At 38.3% G+C, this 13,072-nt stretch overlaps 1 protein-coding gene across 1 annotated transcript in view; it reads right to left on the bottom strand.

Annotated features, from left to right (window-relative positions):
• The window catches only part of p3h2 (prolyl 3-hydroxylase 2), a 108,894-nt gene that overhangs the window by 24,300 nt on the left and 71,522 nt on the right, over window positions 1-13,072 (bottom strand). The window contains exons 4-8 of the mRNA XM_063012433.1: window positions 11,308-11,439; window positions 8,741-8,868; window positions 5,503-5,592; window positions 1,730-1,770; window positions 1,516-1,604 (exon numbers count right to left, since the gene is read on the bottom strand). Coding sequence (XP_062868503.1) covers window positions 1,516-1,604; window positions 1,730-1,770; window positions 5,503-5,592; window positions 8,741-8,868; window positions 11,308-11,439 — 480 coding nt within the window. The remainder of the gene's footprint in view (window positions 1-1,515; window positions 1,605-1,729; window positions 1,771-5,502; window positions 5,593-8,740; window positions 8,869-11,307; window positions 11,440-13,072) is intronic.

The raw sequence follows: 13,072 nt of genomic DNA, 5'->3' as shown, positions 1-13,072 counted from the left end.
CATATCAGATGTACAACCCCAAATCAGAAAAAGTTGGGACAGTATGGAAAATGCAAATAAAATAAAAATGCAATGCTCCTTACATTTACTTTGACTTTTATTTGATTGCAGTTTGAACCCAAGATATTTCATGTTTTGTCTGGTTACTTCATTTAATTTGTTAATATACCTCCATTCCTGCATTTCAGGCCTGAAACACATTCTAAAAAAGGTTGGGACGGGGGCAATTTAGGGCTAGTAATGAAGTGAAAAAACTAAATAATGATGCGATTTCAAACAGGTGATGTCAAAAGGTGATTGTAATCATGGTTTGGTACAAAAGCAGCATCCAGGAAAGGCTGAGTCTTTGATATGCAAAGACAATCAAGTGATCTCGAATGTACCTCAAAGAAAGACTTGAAGGGATTTGCATATTTCTTCCTCTATAGTGCATAATATCATTAAACCATTTAAGAAATCAGGAGAAATTTCAGTGCGTGAAGGCCAAGGGTGCCAGCTTAAGTTGAACGCCAGTGATCTTCGATTCCTCAGATGGCACTGCATCAAGAACTGCTACTCAACAATAGCTGGTATAACCACATGGGCAAGGGATTACTTTGGCAAACCTTTGTCAAGCATTACAATACGGAGTTACATGCACAAATGACAATTAAAACTTTACTGTGCAAAAAAAAAAGCCTTATGTTAACCATGTCCAGAAGCGGCGTCAACTTCTCTGGGCTCAGAGGCATCTAGGATGGACAATCACACAGCTGAAATGTGTATTGTGGTCAGATGAATCAGCATTCCAGGTCTTTTTTGGAAAAAATGGACGCCATGTGCTCCTGACCAAAGACGAAAAGGACCATCCAGACTGTTATCAGCAACAAGTCCAAAAGCCAGGGTCTGTCATAGTATGGGGCTGTGTCAGTGCCCTTGGCAAAGGTCATTTACACTTCTGTGATGGCAGCATTAATGCAGAAAAGTACATTGAGATCTTAGAGCAACATATGCTGCGTCATCTTTTCCAGGGCCATCCATGCATTTTTCAAGAAGACAATGCAAAACCACATGCTGCACACATTACAAAGGCATGGCTGTGGAAGAAGAGGGTACGGGTAATGGACTGGCCTGCCTGCAGTCCTGACCTGTCCCCAATAGAGAATGTGTGGAGAATTTTGAAACGAAAAATGCGACAACGACGACCCCGTACTGTTGACCAGACAAAATATGAAATATCTCAGGTTCATACTGTCTGCAATCAAATAAAAGTCAAAGTAAATGTAAGAAACTCTGTGTTTTTTTATTATTTGCATTTACCATACTGTCCCAACTTTTTCTGATTTGGGGTTGTAATATCAGAGGATTGGTTGATAATTATAGAGCTTATATAGTTGATGTTGCCCTGAAAATAAAACTTGATGACATGATGCAAATTCACATCTAACCAATTAAAATTATTGTTTAATTCACGAGCACTTTTAACTCTGACATAAACACATCTCAATGCTGACATAATATAATAGACCAGCCTACCTTCCTCAGGCTGCTGAATTACTGCCACTGAGGTTTTTTTGTCAAAGGTTGGAGCATCCTCCATCCATTTCTCAGTTCCTGATGGGACTCTACAAGCAAAAAGACAAAATGAGCAAAAGCTCCAGCTATAATCCTGCTCTTGCTATTAGTACTACTAATATTAACTACTGCTATCCACAGCTTTCAGTAGAAATTAATACATTAACACAAATACCGGTTTGCATCTTCTCTTCCACCGGGACTGCTCCAGTAGTTCTGGGAAAAAAAACCCATATGCACAAGCATGTCATAAATAAACCACAGGTTTTCCTGCTAGTGACATCGTTTTCACAGCAGCTAAACAGTCAGATGAACACAAGAGGGAGCTCTGTAATTTCTCCAAGAGAACTAACTAAAAAACACACTTCAATTACATGTCTACTTTGACCAAATGGGGGATGGGGCAGTTGTTGCCATGATGGCCAAGGTGACCCGTTCAATGGGTTAAAGCTTAAATAATTAACATCTTAAGTCATCTGTCAGTTTGCCCTCACAAATAACTTTGAACATGGAGAGAGACCAGCTTTACCCTTAATCATAAAATTAAGTACAGCCTTCACAATAACAATTTAATTCAGTCTTCATCAGCATTTTTTTTTAGGTGCTAGCTACTCCAATTAGGGTTGCCAACTTTCAGAATTGGGAATAAGGAACACCCTGGGCTGACAGGTTGGCGGAAGGCATAGGGTGGGGGGTGGTATGGCGGGTGTTTACCTGAGCGGGAGCAGGGGGGTAGGCGGTTAGGGTTGCACCTACAGTCCTGCTCACCATTATTGGCACTCCTTCATTTTTTGCATAACCTGTACAATATCTTCAGAAATAAATGGAAATGTACCAATTTTATATTATCAGGATTTTTTAATTGGAGGTCCAAAGTAATATAATGAAGAACATTGTTTTTCAGCTTACATGTTGTCATTTTAAAGAAGAAACAGAAATAAACAGCATGTGCAGTAATAAAGGCACCCCTCCTTAATATTTGGTTGCACACCCTTTGGCAGTGATGACAGCCTCCAAACGTTTCTTGTAGCCATCTATAAGCTTCTTGCACTTCTCAGCTGGTATTTTCTCCCACTCTTCCTTTGCAGTTTGTTCGAGCTCTTAAATGTTTCCAGGGTTCTTTTTCCCCAATGACAGATTTCAGCTCACCCCACAGATTTTCAATGGGATTGAGATCAGGACTCATTGCTGGCCATTTTAAAACAGTCCATTTCTTCCTTTTCAACCATTCCTGCGTGCTTTTGGATGTGTGCTTTGGGTCTTTGTCTTGCTGGAGGACCCATGATCTTCGACTCAAACCAAGTTTTCTTACACTGGGTAGGACATTTCGATCCAAAATCTCTTGGTAATTCTCCAATTTCATGATTCCTGTGATACGGTCGAGGCCCCCAGTACCAGACGCAGCAAAACAGCCCCACAGCATTATGGATCATCCACCATGCTTAACTGTAGGTAGGGTGTTATTTTCCTTATACGCTTCATTGCGCCGTCTGTAAACAAACTGTTGGTGTGCATTGCCAAAAAGCTCTATTTTTGTTTCATCGGTCCACAGAACATTTTCCCAGAAGGATTGTGGTTTGTCCAGGTACTCTTTGGCAAAGTTGAGTCATTCCTTTTTATGTCTTTTCTTTAGCAATGGTTTCTTTCTTGGCCTTCGCCGATAAAGCTCTGCTTGGTTTAGTGTGCGCCGTATGGTACTTATTGAAACCATGACCCCAGACTGTTCCAGGTTGGCCTTCAGGTCTTTGGATGTTTGACATGGTGTTTTTTCCACCATTCGCACCAAACTTCGAAGACATCTCTCATCAATTTTCCTCTTCCCTCCACATCCAGGGAGGTTCTTGACTGTTCCATGCTTGGCAAACTTCTTAATAACATTGCGCACTGTTGAAACAGAGATACCAAGGTCTTTGGAGATGGACTTATACCCTTTGGAGGTCTTGTGTTTGCTAATAATAGCACTTCTGATGTCCTCAGACAGCTCCTTAGTCTTCACCATTGTGACAAAGGAACAGGGAATAACATGTGGCTTTTTAAAACACTGAAGTCATCATTCATTGGGTAATTAATGTCACATGGGCACTGACAACTTATCACAGGTGATTCTCATTTGTGATTTAGCACAGGTGAGTCAAAATGTGTTTCCATACTGATTTACTGTAAAGGGTGCCAATACCAGTGCCACAGCAAGCTTTAGGTTTTTCAATTTTTTCTCTCCCATTGTTTTTAGTTTTAAATGTTGTTATCATTTGCTCTTTTGTATCAAACACAAGTTCCCTATAGAAAAAAGCTGTTACACTTGATTCATTTTTTTCCAGGAGATATTCCACATTATGTACTTAAACTTCATGGGTGCCAATAATGGTGAGCAGGACTGTATACCTATAAAAAATATAATGGGTCTTACACCGTCATGGGAACATTATCAAAATGTTTTATTTAGGCTGTTTAAACATGTATTATTTTCATTCTTTATAATAATAAATCAGAACCATATTTTAGGCAAAACTACATAAAGAACATCATGTAACATTTTTCCTCAATAGTGCAAACAATATTTTTACATAAACAATCTTGCAGCCCCGGTTCTGTACTGCGTTGCTTAGGGGGCAGTGAGAAAAGTGCCGGCTTGTGTTACTTTACTTTCACCCTAAGCTGGATTCGAACCTAGGGCGGAAAAATATGTGTGACGCACTCTGCCCACTAAGCTACTCAAACATTGAAGTAGTAACAGGTTGTTACACTGATATGCCTGCGCACACACAACGTTACTAAGACTAAAAGTAAACACTACTTAAAATAATAACCAAACGCTTTCTAATTCCCACGGTAGCAGCAGTTTCCTTCTGTTTCATTCATATCGCCCTGTCTCAGTCTTATCTGCAGCATTTCTCTCCCATTGATAAAAAATACGAAACACCACCTTTAGTTTCCAAATAAGGAACGATTACATGTGACACAGGCATGTAAGTGCCTCCTATGGTGATGTATAGGGTGGGGGGTAATTGGTTAACAATGTTATCTAGTACTTGTAGGGTGATACAACAGTCTAGGGGGAAATAATTGGAGCAAAGGGCTTTGAGCCTGTGGAGTGTCACCTGTATAGCTGTGTTATAGGTAGTTCCAAGATCTATATATCCTTCAGTGTTCCTTCCTTATTGGTATTACTTTCTTGACTTGCCTTCAGTTTAAGTTCAGCTTGATTTCTTGTTCCCTGGGTCAGTTTCTTTTGTTTTTGGTTCCTGGTTATTTGTTTTGTTCTTTGTGGTGGTATCTTTGGTGATTCTTTTGGTGTGGTGTTTGTTTCTCGCGGTGATGGTCATTTTACTAAGTATACAAATTCTTTTAAATTTGAAATTAGGGGTTTGCTCAACTGCTGTGCTTTTTTCAATTGTTTTATTTTTTGTTTCATGTTAGGTACTCTTTGTAGGTGGTACAATGGTTTTATGAGCAATTTGTGCATTTTGGTGTGTTTTGGCATCCTTATTTTTTGCCTCCATTTGTTTGCCTCTTACAAACAGCATGTGGGTGCTAAGGACCCTATTCTACCACGGTCCCCATAGAGGAGACATGACGTAAAAAGGATATTCAATCTATTATCGTATGTGAAAGCTGCTCTAATAAGGGTATTCATGTATTAACGTGAGCAATTAAGCTGACATTTAGTAACTGCTTGTTGAAACAATACTATTTTGTACTATTTTTGTGAAGTTACAGTGTTAAATACATTGTTTTATCCTGCACTTTAAATGAGGCTCATAGCAGTTGTTATATAGATTTTGATTCTGTCATAACTTCAGCTGTCTTGGTCACAGAATCACTTAATATGTCTGGGCCAGCAAAATCATTATCACAGTGTAATGCTGGCTTACGTTTTAAGCTGCTAAACCTAATTAAAGTCCATCTGAGATTTAAAAAAGTAATAATAATAAAAATAAAAAAAATCACCCCCTCAATGTAGGGCACTCCCAAGGCTTCACTGCCAATGTAAAGCAGCTCCAACTCCTGCTTGTGTCTCTTCAGATAGTGCACAGCCTCCTGTTGACATTAAGTAAGAAAGTTTCCATTAGGTAATAAAAATCCCAAAAGTCACTACAACAGTATCACAGTAATAATAACTGCAAGACTTATTATATTATACCTAGATACTGATTTTTTTACAGAATTTAAAGAAAAAAACTATATAGTTTTTAATTAATAGAGATATGACTTTTCATAAACCTTACAAGGTTATTAAATTGTACTGAAGAAATGGAATAGAATTCTATAATAACTAATTTTCTTAATTGTACAGTATTTGGATGGATGGTGGTGTAAACCCCTGTTAAATAAATCACCAGAATCTCACATGAGTTGACCACTCCCATCAGAATAAAATTAAATAACACTTATCAACTAATTCAAGTAGAGTAAATTTAATATACATTTTTAGTGATATACATTTTTAGGGCAGTGATAGCTCAGTGGTTAAGGTACTGGACTAGTAAACAGAAGGTTGCCGGTTCAAGCCCCGCCACCACCAAGTTGCCACTGTTGAGTCCCTGAGCAAGACCCTTAACCCTCAATTGCTCATCGTGTTCAGCTCATTGTGTAAGTCGCTTTGGATAAAAGCGTCTGCTAAATGCTGAAAATGTAAATGTAAATGTAGTGACCCATCCCTGAAGAGCAAACAGAGCCACCAGACCCCCCTAACATGGAGCTTAGCGTGGCTCTCCGTATGCGATACAGCTCTGTGTGGAAACCCAACACTTCCAGGTAATAAGAAATGGCAGGAGATTAGACGTGTCGAATGGGACGTGTGGTGATCTGGCTCTCTTTAATCAGACTAAGGGATGTGCAAGTGACAGCAGATTCACAACTGGGAATTGAAAATGACTAGACTGGGAGATAAAAGGGAAAAATCCAATTAAAAATGTTATCAGGGCAACCCTACTTCAGATCAATGTTTAATAGGACATAGCATTTCTTCTGGAGCTCCTAAAAAGCTGTTGTTAATAGAGCAAAACCCAGCACTACTTTAAGTGTGACTAAAGTAACATTAACAGTGGTTTTTGATTCTCCTTGGCAGAAAAGGGCTGTTTTTTTCAGTTCTTGATGTTGACAAATTGTGCGCTTCTGTGGTTTTGGACAAATTTTCCTCTTTCGTAATACACCCCTGAAACAGTTTAAGGGAGCTTTATTCATTACACTCCTTCCCCCTCAATTCCTAAACTGCAGGGCTCTTTAGCAGGCATCTTGCCAGCAGTGAGGAAAAAGAAGGTTCTGAAAACCAGGCATGCAGTATGAGTAAGAGAAATGTAAACACTGAATGAATACAAGATTTATCTTGGCCAACACATAATGAGCTTAAAGCTTAACAAGAAGCCTGCTTTGATCAGATAAACATGACATGCCTTTACTGCATATGTATAAAAAATAAATAACTGTCTTCTACTGATTTTGCAAACCCAATTCCAAAAAGTTGGGACAGTATGTAAAATATATACACACTGATCAGCCATAATATTAAAACCCCCTCCTTGTTTCTACACTCACTGTCCATTTTATCAGCTCCACTTACCATATAGGAGCACTGTGTAGCTCTACAATTATTAACTGTAGTCCATCTGTTTCTCTACATACTTTTTTAACCTGCTTTTTAACCTGATTTTACTCTGTTTTTTAATGGTCAGGACCACTACAGAGTAAGTATTATTTAGGTGGTGGATGATGACAATGACATGGTGGTGGCGTGTGTGTTGTGCTGGTATGAGAGGATCAGACACAGCAGCGCTGCTGGAGTTTTTAAATACCATGTCCACTCACTGTCCACTCTATTACACACTCTTACTTAGTTGGTCCACCTTGTAGATGTAAAGTCAGAAGCAATCGCTCATTTATTGCTGCTGTTTGAGTTGGTCATCTTCTAGACCTTCATCAGTGGTCACAGGACGCTGCCTGCAGGGCGCTGCTGGCTGGATGTTTTTGGTTGGTGGACTATTCTCAGTCTAGCTGTGACAGTGAGGTGTTTAAAAACTCCATCGGAAGTGTCCATTTTTGTGTCTTATCCACTCTTAGACACTCCTACCTAGTTGGTCCACTTTGTAGACATAAAGTCAGAGATGATAGCTCATCTATTGCTGCTGTTTGAGTTGGTCATCTTCTAGACGCTGCCCACGGGGTGCTGTTGGCTGATATTTTTGGTTGGTGAACTATTCTCAGTCCAGCTGTGACAGTGAGGTGTTTAAAAACTCCATCAGCGCTGCTGTGTCTTATCCACTCATACCAGCACAACACACACTAACACACCCCCACCATGTCAGTGTCACTGCAGGAACTGAATAAAAGTGGGCTAACAAAGCATGCAGAGAAACAGATGGACTACAATAATTGTAATAATTGTAATTGTAGAACTACACAGTGCTACAATTATGGTAAGTGGAGCTGATAAAATGGACAGTGAGTGTAGAAATGTTATGGCTGATCAGTGTATACATAGTTTTTTGTTAAAATGGGTAGAAGCCACAGAGAAAAATGACAATCCTAATTGTTATCACTGCAGAGTTTAAATGCCAGTGTTTGACATGGATGTGCGTTAATGCCACCAGTGTATATATAATTTAGTCTAGTTTTGTATTGTTTGCATTTTTAAAATTTCATGCATCTCTACATTATTTATTTTAAAGTCCTCCAAAATGTGCTCCAGAATGAGGGCATATGTCACATACCCAAACACATGTTTCTTGAAGAGAGCAAACTAACTTCTTTACAAGTACATCTCCAATCTAACCTCACTAACAAAATCACCTGACTTTTCAAAAAATGTGCCAGCCCAGTATTTCACATTCAGCCAAGACTGTGAATGATTAATCCATGTTTTAAATTAAATTATTAACTGTACTAAGATCAGATCACATATTTGCAATTAAAGCCTCAAGCATTCACAAAAATGTTTTTCTGCAGCAGTAATGCAATAATCTGCACTGGGACAAATACATTTCTGTTCTTGAGTAGGTTTAACCAGTTTCACTACATGTTTTAAAACTTCTGTTTATTTTAAGTTTTTGTCATTTAATTCTATTTTTAAGGGTAGGTTTTTATGCTTTTTACATTTTTATAACTACTATTATATTATTACATGATTCAACTATATTTGGAAGTTGTAGTGGTTTTAATAATAAGTATACAAGTTTGAACTATAACTCACCTGGCGAGGCCTGCCACTATGACCCATTAACTCAGTGAAGTACTTTACATTTTCAGTCATGAACTCATCACCTTCATGAAACAGCAGGTAGGTCAGAGCACAGGCCAGAGCTTCTTCCAGTTTGTTCACTGTCGAGCAACAAAAAGACAAAGTGTGCGAGTTTTGTTTTTTAGGATTTTACCGTTATGTTGTACACTTTCGGTTACATTCATGACAGGACAGGTAGTTCGGTTACACATGACTGCAACTATGATAACTGATATCTGTCATGGGCAATTTAGTATCTCAAGTTCACCTGTGGACTGAGGAAGAAACTAGAGCTCCTAGAGGGAACCCACACAGACACGGGGAGAGGGGGAAAAACAGAGGGAGAGAGAGAATAGAAAGTATGTGCAAGATTGATGGTAAAATGAATTTGCTGATAGAGCTTACTGGCTCCCTTTTCTCTATAGTGAGTGAAACAGTAAATCTTGTTTGAAGGATAAGGAAGCTCTGATGCACGTTTTGTGCTCACGTTACAGGTTTATGAACACAACAGCACACATACTGGACTGAGACAGTGGAAATAATAAAATAAAAAAGCTGTAAAGAATAAAAAACTATCATTTATGGCCAGAAACCAAATATGTCAATATTACACAGCAGCAAAAAGCAAATTGGTCTGGCTAATACAAAACAGAAGCTTTTATGACCTTACTATTTGTGGTAAGTTAAAACTTTTTTTGTATTATGACAGTAATATACAGTAGCTCCTAATATCTTTGTGTATATGGGACAAATATATTTAATTAAATAGTGTCATTTTTTTTTTAACCAGTTTGTGACTAGGTGGAACATCACACAATAAATTGTCAATATCATCCCCAAAATGATTATATTGACAAAAAGATGAATTGACAGAAGGATATTACTTACTACTGAGGTTTGTTTTTAAAATCTTGTATAACTTTTATTCATTAAAATCTTGAATAGGATTTTCTTGTATGTTTTCCCTAATGAAACGTGAAAATGCCTGTAGTATTTTAAAATATAACAAAATACCAATATCGTAACATACTATAAAACTAGATTGATGCTTTTAAAAACTCTTAAAAGCATGTTCTTATTTCAAATATATTGTAACAACTGTGATGAATGTAAATGGCTCTTATAATTAGAGCCCTACTAAATTAATGGGAAAATATTGTGGCGCCGGCGAGCAGGAAGGAGAGCGTCGGGGCTGCGAGTGAGCTGCCCTTGGCAGTTCACTCAGTGGATTAGGACAGACACTCATTCATACACACAGACATTCATACAACAGACAAACATAAAGGCTGCCTATCCAGCCCTCACCGTAGCCACCCCAGCCCCAACACTGGGCTACACGGCCACGGTAAGTACGGACAGCATGGCCGCAAGGGCTTCTGGGTAAAGCCCGTGGCGGCCCCCTAGCGGTGACGCTACATTATGTTTATTTTTACGGACCTAATTTTTCAAAAATCACAGATTTCACGGATCCTTAAAGAAAAGTGCCACATTTCATGCCAGTCATTAAATAACACTTGAAATTGAGTAATATAATAAATAGAAGCTACAATACACAGCACAGTCTACCTTAATAGTTGAATGTAAACCTAGAACATCCAGTGACGGTGCAAGGCTTCATGTTGTCTCAAATACGAAAATACTCATCCATGTTTTGACACCCCCCTCTGCGTCCACAGAATTGGTTGGGAGTTTTCCAAACCTAGTTACCTGACTAGAGTTTTTTAAGCTGCTTTAGACTTCAACATCTTGGACATTTTGACTAACTGATTGCTAACGCAATTCCTGTAAGATTGCGCGCAGCACAGTGGTTCAGTGGGTAGTCACTGTCGCCTCACAGCAAGAAGGTCCTGGGTTCGATCCCCAGGTGGGGCGGTCCGGGTCCTTTCTGTGTGGAGTTTGCATGTTCTCCCCGTGTCTGCGTGGGTTTCCTCCCGGGAGCTCCGTTTTCCTCCCACAGTCCAAAAACATGCAGTCAGGTCAATTGAAGATACAAAATTGTCCATTGTCGACATTAAACTTGTGAACTAATGAATCTTTTGTAATGAGTAACTACTGTTTCTGTCATGAATGTAACCAAAGTGTGTAAAACATGACATTAAAATCCTAATAAATAAACTGTAAGATTGCTAGGACCACCTTGTACAGCAAATTAACTAGTAAACGTGAGGTACTTTAACGCTACGTGTATGAAAAATGTTAAATCGCTAAACACAAACTTTAAAATTTGAATTTCACAGCGAATTGCATATTACACAGGGAAAGGCTCATTTCACGAACCGTGACACTATTAAAGACTCTTTTTAAAGAGGGTGAGCATTTTTTACACTTCTGATATGAAGCACTTCAACAAAGTTTGCCTATTATTTTTAAGTTACATGGTAAATAGTGCTAATATATCTATGCTAATTAGTGCTAATCTGTGCTAATTTGGGGACACTATACAGTTAATATTTTATGAACTGTTCATGTATTTAAGACTTCAAGAACTATTTTTAAGTTCTTTATCATTTGTGTATTAATCTGTGTTCGTTAGACATTACCTTGGAAATAGGCATATTGCAGGTAATCATAATGTAGCGGCAAGAAGTTCTTCATGGGAGAGAGGTGGCCAGGGCGTGTGGCCAAATCTCGCACACACTCATGTTTGCAGTGCAGAACCTGTGTGTAGTGGTCTGAAAAGCACAATTCAACTTCAGGTTAGCTTCAAAACAAGGCTTAAAGGTTTGACAGTACATTTCAAGCATAGGTAACAAATACAATGTTTAAAAAACAAACAAAAAAAATCACAATTCAAGTTAGTTTTATTTCGTCAGTACAAATACTAATTAAAATCAATATAGTGAAAGTACTTAGTGACTGAACAAAACAGATGTTGTACATTCTAGCAGCCAGAATGTATTCAGTCTTTGAAATCCAGCATTTACTTTAAAATCATCAGTCTTTGCCAGCTTAGTTAACATTGTGCTTATCTAAGATCATCTAATAGAGAAATGTACCAACAAGTACCTATATTTACAGCAGCAACACTGCTCTAAAAAAAACCTGTGGGTGAAAACCCTCCCAGTTTGCCTTTACATGACATCAAAGTCCAATGAGCTCATCCAGTGACCTAAGCGCAGGAACCAGCTGAGCAAGCTGCCCTGTTTCATGTGGATTCAAGACCACACAAGCTCTGATCTGGCTTGATTAAAGAGTTAGGGAGCAGCCAGACCTTGGCCAACCATAGTTTTAACTACATTTTAAATTTAAGCAAGGACAGATACAATCATACATATGGTAGTTGTAGCCTAGTGAATAAGGTGCTGCACTAGTAATTAAAAAAGGTGTTGGTTCAAGCCCACCACTGCCAGGTTGCCACTGTTGGCCCCTTGAGCAAGGTCCTTAAACCTCAATTGCTATACTGTCACAGTAATGTCATTCGCTCTGGATAAAAGCATCTGCTAAACGGTAAAATGTACATATAACAGGAAAGTATGAAGAAATTTCAAGAAAATACCAATAAAGTGATCGATTTAAAATAAAGTATACCATATAACATTACACAGTATTTATGTAGCATTAGCACAGCCACATACTACATAGCATCTACCACATACTCACCAGCATGCTCAGTATACAGTGCTTGACTAGCTAGCTCTATAATTTGTGAAAACTGTGAAATACAAACAACAACGCTCCAGATTTGTTTTGTCTGTTTAGGAGAACAAATGGTGAAGTTAAGTAATGCACATAGGATTTACAGCAAATTCTACACAAACACTTTACTGTTTATTGTGTATATGCACTATGTATAGTTTGATGAGTTTTTTTATTTCAAGTTTGGTCATGGTCTTGTTTACCCATTTAATGTTTTCTTTTAAACAATTTTCTGTAACTGTTTGGAAACTCAGGACACCAGGTTTGGTAGTTGTGAAAGAAAACATTTTCTAATTATTGCTTGATATAACACTGCTCAACAGTTTCCTTTGTTGTATATAGCAATTCATAATGCAACCACACTTTTTAATTAAGACTTTAACTTAAGAATTAGGAATTTACGAATGTAACTTTCTTACTAAGAAGCCTTGCTGAAGAATAGTCATCCCTGAAATCATCTAGAGTGATCTAGATAAAAGCATATGTGCAAAATGTGTATGCCTGTGCATGTTATTCATGCCTTGGCACTGAATTTTGCTTTGGATGGTCCATTACCTCTTTGGCATAAAGAACACAGTATCAATTATTTACAAAGGTGAGGAATCAGACTACAGCATGTTTCCACTTTGAATCTGTCTCTCAGATGAGTCTCATCCCAAAGAAGTTGGC

This window comes from Trichomycterus rosablanca, chromosome 17, assembly GCF_030014385.1.
Source record: "Trichomycterus rosablanca isolate fTriRos1 chromosome 17, fTriRos1.hap1, whole genome shotgun sequence".
Classification (NCBI taxonomy): domain Eukaryota; kingdom Metazoa; phylum Chordata; class Actinopteri; order Siluriformes; family Trichomycteridae; genus Trichomycterus; species Trichomycterus rosablanca.
This window is presented reverse-complemented; position numbering and strand designations above follow the sequence as displayed.